The 18,261-nt window shown below is 41.8% G+C and overlaps 1 protein-coding gene across 2 annotated transcripts in view; it reads right to left on the bottom strand.

The window, feature by feature from the left end:
* Positions 1-7,996: 7,996 nt before the first annotated feature.
* DCX (doublecortin) overlaps positions 7,997-18,261 on the bottom strand; it is a 76,296-nt gene continuing 66,031 nt past the window's right edge. For both annotated transcript variants that reach the window (XM_013955112.2, XM_013955111.2), the window contains exons 6-7: positions 12,146-12,240; positions 7,997-9,575 (exon numbers count right to left, since the gene is read on the bottom strand). In XM_013955112.2, the coding sequence (XP_013810566.1) occupies positions 9,519-9,575; positions 12,146-12,240 (152 nt within the window). In that variant the 3' untranslated portion in view covers positions 7,997-9,518. The remainder of the gene's footprint in view (positions 9,576-12,145; positions 12,241-18,261) is intronic.

Below are 18,261 nucleotides of genomic sequence, written 5' to 3' on the forward strand. Positions count from 1 at the left end.
TCTTACATTCAACACTTCTGCTTCACCTTATCTATAAACACCAATTAACAGTGCAATTCATTCCCTAGACATTCTTCTTTTTAAGGAGACACATCATTAGACATCACACTAAATCTGGAAAAATCTCTTCCACTGTGTTAAAAACAAAAGAGGGGGGGAAGACGGGGGAGAAGTAGCGTGCTGTTCTGCACCCCTCAGTGACTTTCCTGTGTGGTCAGCACGACAGGGAGACAGAGCAGCACTACGTTTCAGCTGCCACCTGCAAAGGGAATGATACAAGGACCCATCCATACCTGCTGTGCTATGGTTAGAAGCAGATGGAAAAAAGCAGCCAAAAAAAAAAGTAAATACTAACATTCTTCAGTTCTAGAAGTCTAGTTCTGGGCCTAGACCCCAGTCTGGGGTCCATTTAGTCCATTACAGACATTTCCTAAGTTTGACTCTGCACACAGGCGTCCCAGAAACTTGGAGGGATTCAGGACCAGGGTTTGCTTTAGGTCCACCTTGGCCAAGTGCCACCAGTGTATTTCTTTCTGACTGCATGTGCCCAGTGACTCAACAGCTCTGCAACAACTCCACTGTTCAAATATGACTCGAATTAATCTTGATTCCTATATATAAAACTGAGGCGTGTTTTAGCTGCAAATAAAGATGAAAGACCAGCTTGGATAAAATCAAAAGCAGCCTTGAGTTTAGCTGAATGACTTAAACCAACTGAACCTTTCTTTTTATGTTCAAAGACATTTGGCAATACTTTTCTCTAAAAACTAAGCTGATCATAAATCTCTATTCTGCTTGGTACTAGCTGGGACTAGCATGGAAAAATACTGAAAGAAACAGAAATGCTGTTTCTAGTTCCATAAACATGCTGGGCTCAGGGTATGTCTATTGGTAGACTGAGGTGACAGTAAAGCCAACGCTCTTCAGAACCAGCAAATGCAGAGAGCCTGATTTGCTAAGGCTCCTTGTTTGATTTTCAGCCCTACAAGTTATAGGATGATATTTCAACAAATGGAACCATTTCAACTTCATCATTAACTACAATAAAATGATACAAAACATCTCCCAAATATAACTTTCTATTGCAGGTACATACAAGAGATCACCTTCTAGCTGGGGTCAATGAGGTTTTCTCTGCAAAATCTGCAGCTGTCACCCAGGAAACTGATTCCGCACTTAACTAATCAATCACGCAGAATTATTGACAGCAATCAAGCTTTGAAAGAGGAGACCAACCTTGGACCAAATGGATTCAGCTCCCTTAATTACAGAGGAGTTTCTATCTGTTTTAAGCAGCAGAGAATTAATTGTACTGGGTTTCACTTGCGTTATATTGAGTGTAAGAGAATCTACAGACACAAAAAAGACCTGCAATCATTATGCAAAAAAATCCAAGAGTAAACAGCAAAAAATCTGTTCACATAAGTCACTTGTCCTGCCTTTTAGGAGTAAATTCCCAAGCACTGTAACTCCACTGAAATTAAAAGAATGATTTCATGAGACAAACCAGCATTAAGCATAGATCCCCTTGTTCAGCAGGGCCTTCCTATGGATTTATTGAATGCAACAGCTCTAATACCTTTGGCTCAGGATTTCACAGGCAAGATCATCATCAGCCACTCTGTGTGTGCAGCATTACAAGGTACCCCCCCTCCCAGGAGCCCACCTTGGCTTCACCCTGGTGAAAGTGGGTTGCTCCTTTTTCCAGAGTCTGCTGGGCTCCATGGGGAAGGACTGGAGGTCCAGAGGTGCCCTTATTATTCCGTCGTACATGTCTTGCAGTTTCCCAGTGTGCCAGGCCTGTCCTCCGAGCCAGGCCACACTGATGAATTTCTATTTCTGATCTAATAGGGAAGGATAAAAATAAAGCCAAAGCAAAGCACAGCCTGGTGCTGTCATTCAGCAAAGGGCTGGACCTTCCCTTCCCCCTTTTGGGGATGACACAGACATCCACACACCAGCAGGAGAGAAAACAGGGGGCAGGGGAGGAATTTCAAACTGAGTTCTCCTGCCTGCGGCCAAGTGTGACCTTATTTCTGCAATTGGGAGTGGGACACAGACTGTTGTGGCAGATACCCTGCATCCCAGCTTAGATACCTGCAGGGGCAATAACTCTCTCAACAGGCAGCCAGGGTCCCCTGCTGCTTTTCCATCCAGCACCAAGCTGTAGGGCCTCAGTCAGCCCCAGCCTCCCCCTTTGTTTCTCCCAGGAGTTTCTTGGCTCTCTTCTTTTATTATTCCCACACATCGATGGTGTTGATGTTCCCAGTGCTCTGCCTCATGCTCTCCGTTCCATCTGATTTTCTGTGAAGTTCAAGCTTATTTCGCCACTCAGTAAATATCTCCTAACAAATGCCCCTTTCCGTTGCTCTTGGAAACAAATCTCTTCTCTTTGTTTCCCATGACACTGGCCATCAGAGCATCTTTCTCTAATGATGCCAACTTTCTTTTTTTCAGCTGACAGACTCTAATTGCTGCAAAGATTTGTTAATTCCCTTTGGGAATCCTCCTGCTTCAATTGTTTTAGTGGCAAACTGTCCAACCTAGGGAGGCTCGAAAACTGGCTTGAGTGTCCTGAGCTACAGTTCACTGAGCTACAGAGCAAGAGCCAGAATAGGTTAGTTCAACTAAATGCATTAAGCAATGGAGACTGAAAGGCAACTCTTTCCCATGAAGGGATCTGGCCATGAACTCTTTCCAAACAAGGAAGCTTTCAACAACAGGCCCACTGTCTTCTTGGTAGAAGGCCTTTGAAGTCATCAGACTTATTCATCATTTACAAATACATGGCCCATGTTTTGGACGGTAACACAAATTCCCCTCAGATATGTACATGTACACATAACAAGAAGAGGAGCAACAGGAGACTGTATTCTGGCCAGAGGTGGCCAGTTCAGCTCCAGATGAGAGCACTGCGTTATTGGATGTGGCCTTGCTCTCAGGTCATTGCTGGCTCCTCCACAGATTTGGGGGGAACTAAAAATGGCACGACTATTTCACCATTAATGAAATAATAACAGCTCCTACCCAGCATTTGTACTACTCAGCATTTGAGAGAGCCAAAGTTCCTGAAAAGACTTGCCAAAAAACAGTGGACTGTAGTTTTCCTCAATATGGTTTTCAGACTTTGCTAAGCAATCAATAAATCTTAAGAGCTCTTTGTAGCTGTTTGTTTGAGCAGATCTCAAAACACCCGATAGACAGAAGTAAGTATTATGATCTGCTTTTAATGCATCAGGACACATGGCACAAGGAGAACTGATCTGCCCACGGTCATGCATCAGGCCAAAGAACCAGTGACTCCAAAGTCCTGCTGCTGCATCCACTAGGTTTGATTCTCATTTGCCATAAGCTTATCTATTGGCTGAAAATTGGTGTCAGTGTTTTTAACCTTCTCTAAACAGAGTGTCCCAAAGGATGGAAAATGGTCTATGACCCCAATGCTCTATGACTTCATCTGCAGAAGAAGTACTCTTGCCTTGCCCTACACCTGGGAATCTATCAGGGTAGCTATACAATGGAATTGCTGGGGAAAAAAAAAAAAAAACCTTTCTGTCAACCCACTCGTAAACTCTCTGAGCATCTTCCATCTCCCTATTAACACATGGCATTTTGTCAGCTTGGCCGCAGACCTGCGGTCAGGCAACAAATGACTAGATCTTTTCCAGAGGTGAAAAAATTCCCCCGGGGTCTATTCAGGCTGGCCCCAGCCTTTCAGCTGGAGGCACCTGGAAGGTGAGATACCAGATCTCAAGCCAGGAGAAAAAGGACAGTTAAGACTACCCGAACAACAGGATCAATAACCAATGCAGCAGAACCCAGCCCAGCCCCACCAGTCAACATGGACTGGCTGCACTGTGAGACACAAGACTCAGATTTAACATTTCCTGAGATACCATGGAGAGGCCTGCTGAGATTCATAGAGACGGGACAGAGGCATCAGCCAGAAGGAAACTGTGGTCATTACCACATCAAATACAGTCATTTTCAAGAGCTGGTTCTACAAATGTGAGATGAACTAATCATCTCAAGAGACTCAAGAATCAAGCAGTCTGTCCTGTCCACTTTTGTCAAGGTCACTTTTACCTAGGCCTTGTTGGGCACTTGTATAGTCTCACTTCTGAAGCCCAAAGCATGTTGGAAGGCACTTAAAGAGTTAACCTACTTGGTCTCATTACACCAAGGTGGTGTTTCAGCTGGATCCCTTCTAGGTTATCATGTATAAAGTCAGGTATAAAGTACTAATCCTGTTGCATGGACTGACCTCACTCTTTACCTAGAGAGGAAAAGATCTACATCCCCTGTCATCCACCTTCTACAAACAACCTCACCAGTCCCAATGCCTGTTCCAGCCAAATTCCATCAGCAACTAGAAGAATAACTTTGAGCCTAAGTAAATCACCACCAGAGAAAAGAAACTGTTCTGTTCCCTCTTGGTCATGATCAGCACTTTGTGTACGGTAAGACTAAATGAGATGCAGCTCTATATTGCTTTTCCCTGGTTGGGGATTGTCCTAGCTTGAGGATACACTTTCTGGACTATTTTTATCTCTACTTTACTTGCCTATTTTTAATTCCATTCTCTAAAAATGATTCTGCCTCTACTGTAGCCAAAAACAGCTCTCCAACTGACCCGAGTGGATGTGGGGTACCACTGATGTCAATGCAAAATCCTTACTGTGCTCTTACTGCAATATAGAAAGCTCATACTACAAGGTCCATACTGTGCCCCTGCAGAGACCATGCAGCTTCCAGGGATGGCTGTCCCTGCAACAGCATCTAATTAGGGATACAGCATGGGCTTACAGAGCAATTTTGGGAGGTATTCTGTGATTTAGCAGTAAGACCAGCACGGAGGAGGAAAGGCATGAAAAAGCAAACACAAGACATCCTAGAAAATGTCATCAGTATTATATGGATAAAAGGAAACTAACACTTATACCATTGCTTCCTATTAAAAACCCATGGGTATAACACTGTTTTGCTGTTTGCCATAATTATTTTGGTCCTACCTCCCTTTTTTCCCTTCAAAAGCACTATTCAAGGAAATGAGAGAGAAATAACAGCTAGATTCAGGGTGTGATTGTTTGCATGCACATATAGGTGTTAGCTAGACGTGTAAGAGCGATGTGGTAGTTGTTTTCTGGTGTCTATGAAAATAACAGTTAGTGCTGCCAGCTCCTGAGAAGACCATGAATGACGTGCAGATATAGGAAACACAGACATTAGTAGGCAAAGCTATCTCCATCTCCCACCACAGAGTGGACCAAGTTAAAATCCAGTTACCAAATTCTTTCAAAATTATTTCAAGGTGCAGAGACTTGGTTAGCTCCTAAGCTGGTGGACTTGAAGTAGCTCCATAAGTTATACTAGATGACGCTTTAACCCAGAAATTTCAGGATGCAAATGCTTTAAAAAGTGACAAAAATGCCAAGCTCAAGAATTTTGCTGCATGGCCCTGATCTTCTGCAATCAAGACTATCACTGCAAGGTATGAATATGAATACTAAATATGTAAGTCTCTCTATGCTTTGAGGGTTGTTCTAATTCCTCCTTAACAATTATGTATCTGAAATAGGTATTTTAACTGTTTTATATGCAAATTCACTAAAATATATGGGGTACTGAATAAATAAAGGCAGATTTCTAAGAAATAAAGCTCTACCAGTTTAAGAGCCTCTCCAATTTGTTTTTAAATACTGCATTGCTTTAAAGCAGTATATTCTTAGTGATTCAATTAGTCTCTGAAAACACTAAAGGCAGCCTCATGAGGGAAATTAGACAGGGCTTTTACAGCAGAATTAATATGGCAAATCCTCATATCCTGTGGAGTTTTATGTGCTTATAAAAGTAGAAAAAAATATAAAAGGTAAACTCTGGAGTATATAGTGGAATTACTATCATCTGCTCCAGGAACTCATAGGGTCTGGAATTATTATAGTATATCGAAAGTAATTCCTAATTCATTCCAGTTCAGGAAAGCATTCTGACCAGGCCCAAGCCTACATCTCACAAAAAATCAGCAGGAGTAAAGCACATGGTACAAGCTAAGCATGTGCTTAAGTTCTTTCCTGAATCAGGGCTGTCCCTATATTTAAATGACTAAGGTATGATGCCTGTGCGTTATTTCTCTTCGTATTCAAATCTATGATCCTACAAAGCCAAAGATACCTACCGCTGAATGTACACTACATTCCACATGCATTTCTGTACACGAACTCATGCAATATCAGCATTAATACAGACTTACCTATATGTTACAGCTGAAATGCTCACTGACTTCTACCTACTGCCCAGGCATTCCTACCTAGAAAATTGCTTTTTAAAACTTGGGAGTTTGACCTCATACCCTGTTTTCTTTGTGGCTTTTGCTAGCTTGAATGGCTATTTTTCCCTGCTGAATAACTTTTTTTCTTCTTTTAGGCCTCTTCAAGTTCCCTTGCTAACACCCCAAAAGTATTGCTGGGCTCAGCCCCACTGCAGGGTGATCCTGTGCAAACAAAACTCCGCTCCCAAGGGAGCATTTGCAGGATCAGGTATTAGATGCAGCTTGGGAAGACCACCTCAGTGATTCCTTAGCACGCTCCACCAGGAAGAGCATCTTTAAATAACCAAACACTATTCACGGCAGGAAGGAAAGTAACCATCTCAACGGTAACAACTATCCATAGCACATCCACAGACCCATTTACCCTCTGCCATCCTGCTTTATCTTTTCCAAACTGAACTGATGGATGCTGGAGGAAAGTACATCTCAGACTCCTTTCATACTGCTGTCAGTTGTAGCCCTTCAGTCTTCTCATAGATATCAGAGATCTAGATTTTCCTGGTGGATCTGTGGTGAATGTCCTGCACTGAAGGGCAGGAGAAGGTAGATGTGATTTCCTGGCTGGTCTCCTGGGTTAGCAGAGACTCGCAGGAGGGTGGCAGGACACGCTAACCCTGGCTGTGAGCAAAATGGCCTGTCACTGAAGTGACACCATCTTTGACTGGAGTCCAAGTCCATCATCTCTAACAGGCAGGGCCATGACTACTAGTCAAGGGCCCTGGAAAGGCAGAAATTTGGGCAGGAACTCAGATTTCCAGCAACACAGAGGAGAGAGTAAAGGCATTTCAATTTATCTGTCCCTGTAAAGTTTTTACTGAGACAAAAGCTCTAATGAATAATATTGTTGGCATAACCAGTTAATGGCCTTTGACATCCTTACTCTCTCTACAGTAGCACCCACAAGGTTAAACAGCCCCAAATTAGCACCCATAACCAAATCTGCACCCAGAATAGTTCAGCACCTTCTGTTAGAGGATCTGAAAGCACTTTACAAATGTTAACAAACATTTGGCCTCACAACCCCCAGTGAGGTAGAGCAGTATTATCCCCATAGTACAGATGGGCATATTGAGGCACAGGGTTACCAAGAGCCCTGCTTGAGTTCAGACACCAAATCTAGTGGTGCCAAGAGCCAAATGAAGGTGTCCTGACTACCACAGCTATGCTGTGTCCACAGGACCGTACTTTCCCCCACAAAGCTTCAGTATGAGCCCTTAGCCTTTTGAACTGAAGCTGGGCACCTATTTACAATACATCAAATATTTAGCAGTTACATAGTCAGAGAGTTACTCAAAGTTGTTTGCGGGCACAAATGATTTCTTGTGCAAAACTCTGGGTGTAAATGATCAAGCACTAAGACTACAGGGTGCAAATTTGGTCCACAACAGCTCTGACCCCTCAGCAATTCCCAATCCTATCTCTCAGATTCAGCTCTTTAAGTTGCACTGCATGTATCATCACATGAACCTCTGAAGACACAACCTGCACAGATTGTTTCATACCAGTGATGCAAGCAAACAAAACATGGAGCGGCTTCGGGAAAAACCCAGCATTCATGTACCGTCGAACATCACAACATTATAATTCCTTCTAATCATCAGGGGTTGCAAAGGAATAAGGAATAGGTATATACGTTGAAACAAAGGCAAATAGAGCAACAAAGAAAGGTTTGATTGCATGGATTTCATTTAGGTAAAGTTCTGTAATTCTCAGTTTCATCAAAAGCATATTCCATGAGAAATAGAGGCAATGCCAGCTAGCCTATGACAAAGCTTCGGCATAGTAAAAACCACCAGCCCTGCACAAATAGATGAACTTTGCATTCTGTAGGAGTCATTACTGATTAATAAAAGCAAAAGATTTCTCTAAATACATTGTTTGTTTTTGTCTGATAGAAGAGTTTCTTAAAACATGTTTTTTGAACACCATAAAGTTCCATTTGTTATATAAGTAGAGAATTTGGTCAAAGTTAGGAATACTGAAGTGTAAAAAACCAAATATGCAGTCTTAAACATTACAAAAACTATCAAAACATTCAATATTTTGAACTGATTCTCTTTTTTTCCCTACAAGTGTCTGTTTTGGCAGTGACGACAAGATATCTAAATTAAGTTGCTGTTACTGTTCTGCAGTTGTTGGTTGGCTTTTTTTTTGTACATTTTTCTGAATGTGTTTTTTAAACAAAAGAAAATTACCAGCTTTTATAAAAAAGAAGGAGCTTGAATCCTTACTCTCAAAACACAGATACAAGGTTTTCCTTTATAAAAAGTGTATTGATTTTTTGCTATAAAAAGTGACCTATAGGGTGTCAGACCTGAAAACAAATTTTCACAGTGTTTTCAGTGTTGGCTGTTTACAAGGCAATACTACTGTAAGCAGAGATAGAGAGATACCACGGAGTAGGTAAAAAAATTTGTTATCAGCCAGCAGTATCTTTGGATTATATGTGAAAGCTGTTGCACTCTAGACAACTCAGCTGACTTACTTTCTTTTTTATTTTCTTTTTGCATAATCACTACAAAATATTCCAATATTTGAATATCTGAAGAAACACTATTGTACTCACTTTACTTAGCATCTTATGCAACCATTCCTAATCTTTTCCAAACTTCTGCTGGCATAGTCTGCTGGCATAGTAAGCATCAAACTAATAAGTCATTTCCCTCCCTGCCCTCCAGCAACAAAAACAGTACTAGTTGGCATGCAGGTGCTACAATCAGGGGTGAAAATGAGAAGCAGGTCTGCTAGCAAACACTGGCAGTTTGGACAGGTGAAGAATATCATTTGCTCTACTTGAGTTTGCAAATCGGTCAGCAAGATATTGATTTGCACTCTTCCAGGGGGAGCTATTTTACTATCACTAGAAAAATCATGTGGATGCAGCAGAGGAAGAAATAATAGAAGAAAATGAGAAATGTGCAGGATCGTTGGCACACTGGCCTAAAATTGCTGGCAATGTCCATTTTGCATCCCTATAACTTTACTTAGAAGAATGGTATCCCTCTATCTCTATAAATTGATAGGTGTTGATTTGTGGCATGGAGGATAAATCACAGAAAAAAAATGACATATAACTGTGTGTCCTTTGTCTGATCTGAAAGCACCAGTCACCTATCTGCTTCTTTTGGCAGAAGTACTCTACTGTATCTTAACCGTAGCTTGCAATATGGACAATCAGCTTCGTGTCGCTTTACATGGAATCTCCCAGGGAATCAGAGTCATCCAAAGACAGAGGCAGATACAAGTCCTGTAGGGAAAAAGAAGAAAATGTTAACTCACACGCTCAGTTGCCACCTTTGCTCATGAGTAGCCAACTGGTCCAGTTCTGCGCACTTCAAAGGGGCCAGGTGGATGTCTTGGTCACTGGTTATGGGGCGGGCTAACCAGTTGTCCAAGTAGTTCATGGCTAAAATCAAAGCAGGCTACTTGCAGCACAGTGGATCTCTGTGCCAAAAGAAAGATGATTGTTCAGTGACAAGTTTGAGAAGAATTTTTTTATCACTTCTGGATGAATATATCCATTGTAGCATATGCATGAAAAAACGGGATCTTTCCTTAAACAGGTCACTTTGAATCTCAGTGCACAATAAAGAGTCTTATTTTATTTTTTTGACAGCTGTCCTTAGGATCAATCTCTAGAAAAATCACCTGTTCCATGATTTACTCTGTATTTTAAGCCATTTTGGATCAATTAGAAGGGTTAGGAAAATGATCCCCAAATTATTATTTGGATCTAGCACTGAATGTAAAAGTTCTTCAGGGTCCCTTTCTGGGATACCATTTTATTCCACTTCTTTACATTTCTGCATGGAACTAGGTACACTAACCTGCTCTAGGGCTAAAGCTCTTCTTGGTCCTTTTTGAACCCTGACCTATGCACAAGGAAGAACTGTGAGCAAAATAAAGCAAAGCACAAATACATAGAAAGGGGATTCACAACAAATGCTGATATGAGAAGAGGTAAAATATGACTTTGTGGTGAACTAAGCCTAAGCATTTATCATTTGAGCTTTAGGGGAAAAAAGGAAAAGTGATTTCGTCGTAAGTGGGAAATAGCTCCTAGGAGGAAAACAATGATGCATGAATATTCCGGTAACCTAAAATTTTACATTCATGTCTGCTGATTGGCTTAATTTAGCGGAGAAGCTCATAGATGGATTGGCTTTGCCTTCAGCAATCACCATCTATTATAAATGTTCCAGGGGCTTCACTGGAAAGGTCATAAATCAGCCAGCCGAAAACAAACATAAAACATTAAAGAAGATGAGTTTATACTTGTCTTTACCAGGAAGCAAATCCTCATCTCCAAATCCCTAAATGAAGCAGTGTTTGGAAAGTATTTTCAGGTCTTGGACTGCTGAAGAAAAGGATGCAGTTTGCGGTTTACAGCATTACTCTTGTTGAAATACACACAAGCAACTGTTGAATGCAAACTATGGGCCAGATCCTGTTTTCAGTTATAAATTAATAATAAATCTGGACCCATTCCATTAAAACTGGTGGGTTTCCTCAGACTTAAGTGGAGCAGCTGAAATCAGAGCGCAGTCCTGAGGAAAATACCAATTTCATCTGGTTTCAGCTATGCCTTTGTTAAAGTCAAACAAAGCTCAGTGGCTACAACCTCTCCATATATTGGAAATATTTTAAGGATATGATTTCTGAGAAGCCATAACTCCACCCCAGGCTCCCCCAGGACCATTGAACCCCATGTCCAAAGGTCTGGATCCGAAGTCCTATGTATTAGGGGTGTAATCCAAAGCCCACTGGACTTTTGGGGGGTTCTTCCCATTGACTTCTCTGTGCTTTGTTCCATCATTACAACAACAGCAGTCCAACTTCTGCTACCATTACTCACTTTGAGAAAAACCATAATCCTCAAACAAAATAACAAGTTGAACTTGTGCAATATAGCCCACAATGAATGACATGTGGCTGGCTGACTGCAAAACCTCAGCACCATCACAATTTTTTAAATAGTCTTCCAGAATTTCATCTCAAGTCAATTCTTTCAAAATCAGACTCAGGCTGGGGGGAAATTCTGATTACTAAATTCAAGTGGCATTTGATTTCTAAAGCAGAAATCCCACTGACCTTCTCTCAGCCCTTAAGTTTATGCTCAAATTCCATCTAAAGACTGTTGGAAGAAGAGAATAGCAACACTGTGGCTATCCCAGAAATAAGAAAGCCCATGGAAATGACAAGTTGGATTCAGTGTGGAGAGACACTGAGTAACAGAACCATGAAAAGCTGCGACTGCTGCTACCCCTTTCAAATAAATCAATACATGAAATCATCTGTGAGGCCAGCCCAAGTTTACTGATCTCTGCTAGGACTACTCACTACCTGTTAGACACCCTGGATGTTACCAGGAAAAACAGCCACTGTGGCAGAACACAATTAGTACACCACCAGTAAAAGAATCACTTATTGCCTGTAAGACAGAGCACGACCTAAAGCATTAAAAAAAAATCCTTTTGAAGCAGCATTAAAATGAAGGCTTAGAGCTTCAGTAACATTCACGTTTCTTCTGCTGTTTAATGCGCCAGATTTGCCAAGACTTAAGCTTTCCAAGAGAGGAAGATTTATATGAAGATGGTATTTATCAGTAACCAAGAAATTCTTTTGAATATTGATACTGCTTTTTCGTCATGTCACTAGAGCACAAAGTGACAATATTTCTAGGTAATGGGTCAAATTCTCCACTGGTTCAACTTACAGAGTTGTGCTTCCAGAGAATATGGTCCTGAATTAAGTATCTTACATATCTGAGTAGACTAAGAAAGAAACAGATGTAGTAAGGTATAAGAAACGTAATACCTTGTGCTTACGGAGGCTCCCTGGGCTGGTGGGTGTGGAGATTGGAGACTGCTTGGATTTGGGTGTAGACAGCTGACTGCTTGAGGTCCCATTTGCTGTCACAAAACAAGAGAGAAGCCAGCAATCAGACAAGCAAGAACCCAATCATTTCTCTCCTTTGGGGAGATGGAAGATATCCAAACAGTCAACACAGAAAAACTGTAGTTTATTCATGTTATGCAGGGGAAAAAAAACAAGCATGGCCATTCACCTGACTTAAATCTTTCTGTTGTTCAAGATACTGGGCTGTAAAATACAGTGAAATTCAAAATACATTGAAGAAGCAATATTTTGCCTTACAAATATTCACCAAACTGATCCAAGATACGCATCAACAGAAAAACAGAAGGACAATTTCTACATTCTCAAACAGTTTAGCACAGCTGAAGCCCCCAGGATTTAAAAGCACGAGTGGAAACCAAAGACTGCAGATATCCTGGATCCTACACAAGAAATGCTAGAAGTCAAGCACACATTAGAAATTATGCAAAAATCTAAATGACCGAGGGTTCTTCTGAAAACCTGGCATAAGCACTGGGCAGTGTGTCCTGGCTCCCCTTGGTGTCTCGAGGCCGGACACGTTCTGCAACTCCACCACTGCCAGCCCCAACCCGCAGAGACAGGAACGTGGCCCACCAAGGAGAGGAAAAGTGGTACTGCATGAAGCAAAGACCCCCATTTCAAAGATCAAAATCTGGCCTTTGGGGTTGTTTTGTTTGTTTGTGTTGTTTTGAGGAAAACAAAATTATTCTCAGTGTTCCTAGTCATTAAAAAATATGGTTCAGCTAAACCAGCTTTTGGAAGGGTTGCTCTGTGATACATTCGCAGAGACAGCTTTTAATCAAAATGAAGGGGCCCAGGTCTATGTCAGAGTCGGCTATCATATATTTATTGGACTAAAAAGAAATCAAAGTAAACAGCATATTATGGAGAAAAGTGAAGCAAAACAAAATGGAATATGGAAAAATTAAGTTTTTCTTACCACTGATGTTCTTTGAAGTAAGCTAATGCCTTTGATAATTAACAAGTGTCACACTAAAAATTTCATAGGGATACTTCTCCTAGTGAGTATGGTCATGCATACGTTCTGTATCAATTTCAGGGATACAGCCCTTCACCCTGGCCTTGTTACCATGGGCTGTAAACATATAGCTCTGTCAGCACAAGTAGCATTACCTGGGGGGAGGAAATTCAAACTCATGATAGCTATATCTAAGTATTATCTTTTCTGGCCTTTTCTTTTTGCAATCCAAGCAGCAGCAAGCTGGAGGCCTTATGAGCACTGAAATATGTTTCCTAGTCAAGTCTACAGAAAGTGACATTTCCAAAACCTACTCCAGATGTTAACATATTCAACACAATTCACAAAACTAAACCCCAAGTATTTTGATTGTCACTTTCTTAAATGGCACTAATGTTGCCAACCCTCTAGACAACTATACCAATCCCTCCCCCTCTTTTAAAGAAACTGTTTTTAATTGCTTTGATATTTCATATAGAAAGACAAGCATGTAATGATTCAGGCTTGCTGTCCTGCTCTCCAAGCGCCCAGAACCTCTGCATACCATTACTCTAACTGTAAAGGCACGTGGCATCCACAGGAGGATGGATAATTTCAACATATGGGACTTATACTTTCAGTTGTAGTAACTGCATATGCAAATTAGATATGCAATTAAGCAAGTATTTGAGTGTCTAGAGGAGGCCTAAAAAGTGTATAAAGTATCATACCTTGCCACTGGCAAGGTGTGTGTTTTTAAGAGCAAAAATAGGAGTAACTGATAAAGGTGTAGTTAGGGAAAGCAAGGTGGCAGTATATCAGTATATGCACCTTCAGCATCACCACTGCCATGAAAAGTGGAAATGAGAATTAGGAGCATCTCAGAGGGCTGCAGCCCTGTGGAGGTGGCGAGGTTTGGCCTGGGTAGAGACGGGTGGGCTGAGTTGCAGCTGTACAGCCCTGACTCTAGTGATTCTGGCCAAGCTGAACTGAATTCTCATGTAAATGTGTGAGCATATTCCCTACCGCAGGTTTACACATATGCGCAGCAGCCAGTAGGGCTAAAATACATCAGGCCTTTTCATCAGTGCTTTTTTGCAGAGTCTGGTCCCAATCAAGCAAGTATTTTTAACCTCAGGCTCATTACTGTGGGGGATGGCTGGAGGTAGGCAGCTAAGTGTGCACTTGATTAACTGCCTCCGAGGGTCAACGGCAGAGCCTGGCTTGGCTTCAGCCCTGCCGGATGCTTCACCTCAGTGCTCCAGCCCTGTGTTTGGACTGTGCTGGAGGTGATCAGCCTGCTCAGCCCCTCCTCGTAGAGCAGCTCCATTGGGTATAAACCATTCAAAATTACAAAAAAAAAAAAAAAAAAAAAAATCACTGGAGCAGGGACTGAACTACATGTCACTACATGTCATGTAGAAAGAAATGTTCCTCCTTCCCACTCTGTGATCAGCAATTCCACACTGGACCTTAGATCTCTTTTCTGTCAATATGCCCATACACCCTTCCTGCTAAAACTTATGGCTTCATCAACTTGTGAAATCAAGTGAGTGTAAAGAAACATATGCCCCAAGCCACAGGATGGAGGAGGAGAAGCAAGAGCAGACATGTTATTCCAGCTCAGACTCAACAGATGCATGGTGACATGGGACCTCTATCTTCACATCCATCATTTCTATGCAAAAAGGACTGTTGGGAAGAGGAGGCTATTCATCATAGATAGCTTTTTCTCATTACAAATGCACCTCACTGAGGAAGTAGATGTCTCTTAAAAGTTGGTAGAAATAATGATTTCTCTATAATTGGGGAATGGAGTGACCCTTCACCTCCCTGTTCCACCCAGACCATTCTTTACTGCAGGGGGAGAAAACTAGTTATGGAGACCCAGAAGCTACTGCACACTGGTCACCACTCTGTGACATTTCCACTTTTCACTTTGCTCCAGTTCTACAAAGTGAGTTGCCCTTAAGGTTGGTGGGAAAAAAAGTAGAGTTCACTAACTATATGCCATATAATGAAGGCAGTTCAGACAAAAAGACACTGGATCTCTTTTATGCTTCTTTAGCAAGTGACTTTGGGTTTCCTGTTAAAGAAAACACGGAGTAGAATAATTCTAATATGTCCTGTACTAGGTGGAATGCATCTCTAATTTCTAACATGCCTCTTTGTATTTATTTCCAATTATCACTGATCCTGAGGCAGGCGGTAATCCTTCCTAAGATGAAGAGCACCACTTAGAAACCCCAGGAAGAACCCAAATTTCCCTTCCACAAACAGGAAAACTGGAGAATGGCTAACATTCAGTGCGCAGCAAATGGATGTAATTGCTGCAGGGAAGGAGAGAAACTCCCTAATACAATAAGACTTTTAAGTGCTATAGCGGGATGTTAATATTTTATGAGCACTGATGAAAAAACAGACATGACATCCAAATCAGTAATCCAATGAGACGGATGTATATCATTACAGATACTCGCGTACAGTTTTGCAGCAGCAGCAGCAGCAACAATTAAGAAGCTCAGTTTAATTTTCTCTATGTCTCCTAATGAAGAATAGCATTCATAATCAAACTTGCACACATTTCTTCTGAACTCAATGCAAAGAAATAACAAGAGGCAAAGAGCAGATCCCAGGTGATATTTAATGCTGCTGCTCCACTGAAATCTGCTGATGACTTACAGTAGCTGGGGATCTCACATAAGCTCAGCTATTGGAAACCATTCTTCATAAACAGCTTTCATTTGAATTCGTTTGTTCTTTCTGTGGCTTTACTGTTTGTGTGTTTATCTCTTATTTATGGCATTGTATCTGATTTGCAACCTCAATTTACCTTAAAGCTCCTCTGTGCCTACGACACATCCTTTAATTGCACAATCACATGCCTCACTTTCCTCCCTAGGCCCCTTGCCTCCTTCAGTGCACAAGACAGTTTGTACTCAGGAAAAGAATCAGGCTTGTCCAGCAAAGAAGAGGGAGGATGGAAAATACAACATCGTGTCATGTTTGAGATGGCTAAGAGATATCCAGGTAACCTGAATTCTCTGCCTGCCTCTCCCACAGATATTTTAGCTGAATTTCTCAAATGCAATTGCTCCTTGAGCGCTGCTCAGGTTTGCTTGGCTAGCTGGGACTCTGGATCTGAATTTGCAGCACTGGTAAGCAGTGAGACCTGCAAATGAGGTTAGGGAGATCACCTTTTGAACCTGACATTTCTATCAATGAACAGAACTGGAAAAAAGCAGGGCCCAAGGATCAAAGGGAATGCTCAAAATCTGTGGCTATTTCTCTTCTTCTCGCAATTTGAAAAATGAGGCTAATACTCCTTGCCCCTGTGGGGTTTCCAGGGTTCTGCAGATGACTTCTTAGTTTGGGGAGCACACGCTCATACATCACAAAAGTGAGAGAAAAAAAAAACGTGAAATACGTGAACAATTTTGTCTCCAGGTGAGGGATTGAAGAGTCACCAAGAAAATAAGAGGGGCAATGACCAGAACAAGAGGAGCACAAAGCAGATGTAAAAATCGCAGCTCATTTACTGAGCACAAGCCATCCGGCCCCCCAAGACAGAGGAGCCTGTGGAAGAACTAAAGACTCCATTATAGTGCTCACTCAGGAGTGGAAGAATTCAGAATACGCCAACATCCGTCACTCAGGCACCATCCTAACTTCTAAGCACTCAGCTTTGCAGTGTTGACACCCTTTTACCATAGTGTTTTGCGAGGGCGATCTCTCCGCTGGGTGCATACTGAGGACTGTCAGCTAGCAGAACATAAGTGCAAGTGGGATAACAAGCTGCTCTATCTTGTGAGCAATGCAAAAGACATCTGCTGCCTTTTTAACACATTCATATATAATGACCCTCGGGAGCCAGATCTGCAGCCAGGACAGACGGACATTCTGTATCTGTTTTGCTAATTGCTGCTGCCTTGTGAATATGCTTTTGTCCCTCTCTGAACCCTGCCACTAGAGGAGTGAGAAATTAAAGTCTGAAGCCGTGCCTCAGAGCCCTGCTCATAGCCTCCCTTAGCCAAATCAGTGCAAGGCTGGGGAAAGTTGTGTTCACATTTCAGCACAGGTACCTGTGGCTCTGTACTGCAAGAGACTACGGTCATGCTGGTTTTAAAAATCATAGACTCTCCTACCACAGCACATGTATTTATACAGCAGAACAATCATCTATCATGTAAGTTACTGTAAGATGAATTACGGTTTTCAAAATAAAGAAATAATGGCAAATGACATCCTATTTTCGCCACTGTTTTCCTCACCTGAAGGTTTGACTTCATATTACAGTGGCCTGTTAAAGAAATCTTTTGTCCTAATGTTGCCCAACTTCATGCTGACCCTACCACATTTAAATTTCACGGACTCTATACAACACCTTTGCACATCCTCCTCCTGGACAACATGAGAAGACTGCCTCACGCCCACCACAACATACCATTTTCTCAACACATCAGCACATAACAACCGCCTGTGAGCTGCTATGGCAGGACACAGCAGCAGGAACCCAGAGCCAACCTCCTCTCACCCAGTCCACCTCTAACATGCTAGGAGAAGGCACTGCAGGTGTGACTTAGGCTCGTTTTTATTGCTCTAAGCTGTGTCATTTAGTAAAGCTGGCTTCACAGAAAGAGATATAGAGGCAGGGAAGGACCACAGAAGTTTTGTACCTCCAATCCAGTGCTCTAAATTGCAATCAGGTATATTTGGGTCATCCCCAATAGACATCTGTCTAAATTATTTTTAAAAAAACAGCAAGTCTGACAGGGAATCACAAGCTCCTTAGGAGACCTGCTTCAGTGATTAATGATCCTTATAACAGAAAGGTATTCCTAATATCTAGTCTATATATCCCTTATTAAAAATTAAACCAATTACTTCCTGTCTTATCCCTAATGAACACAGAGAAAAATTGACCCTATCCTCTCTTTAAGACTTTGAATGCACTTGAAGAGTGTTAAATTGTTCCTTCGTGAACTTCCGAATCTGTCAACTTCCTTCAACCTTGCCTCTCAAGCCAGTTTCTGGGAATTTTCTTCTCTTCCTCTTTCTCAGCATGCCTGCGCAGAAC

The sequence above is a fragment of the Apteryx mantelli genome, chromosome 13, assembly GCF_036417845.1.
Source record: "Apteryx mantelli isolate bAptMan1 chromosome 13, bAptMan1.hap1, whole genome shotgun sequence".
In the NCBI taxonomy this organism is placed as follows: domain Eukaryota; kingdom Metazoa; phylum Chordata; class Aves; order Apterygiformes; family Apterygidae; genus Apteryx; species Apteryx mantelli.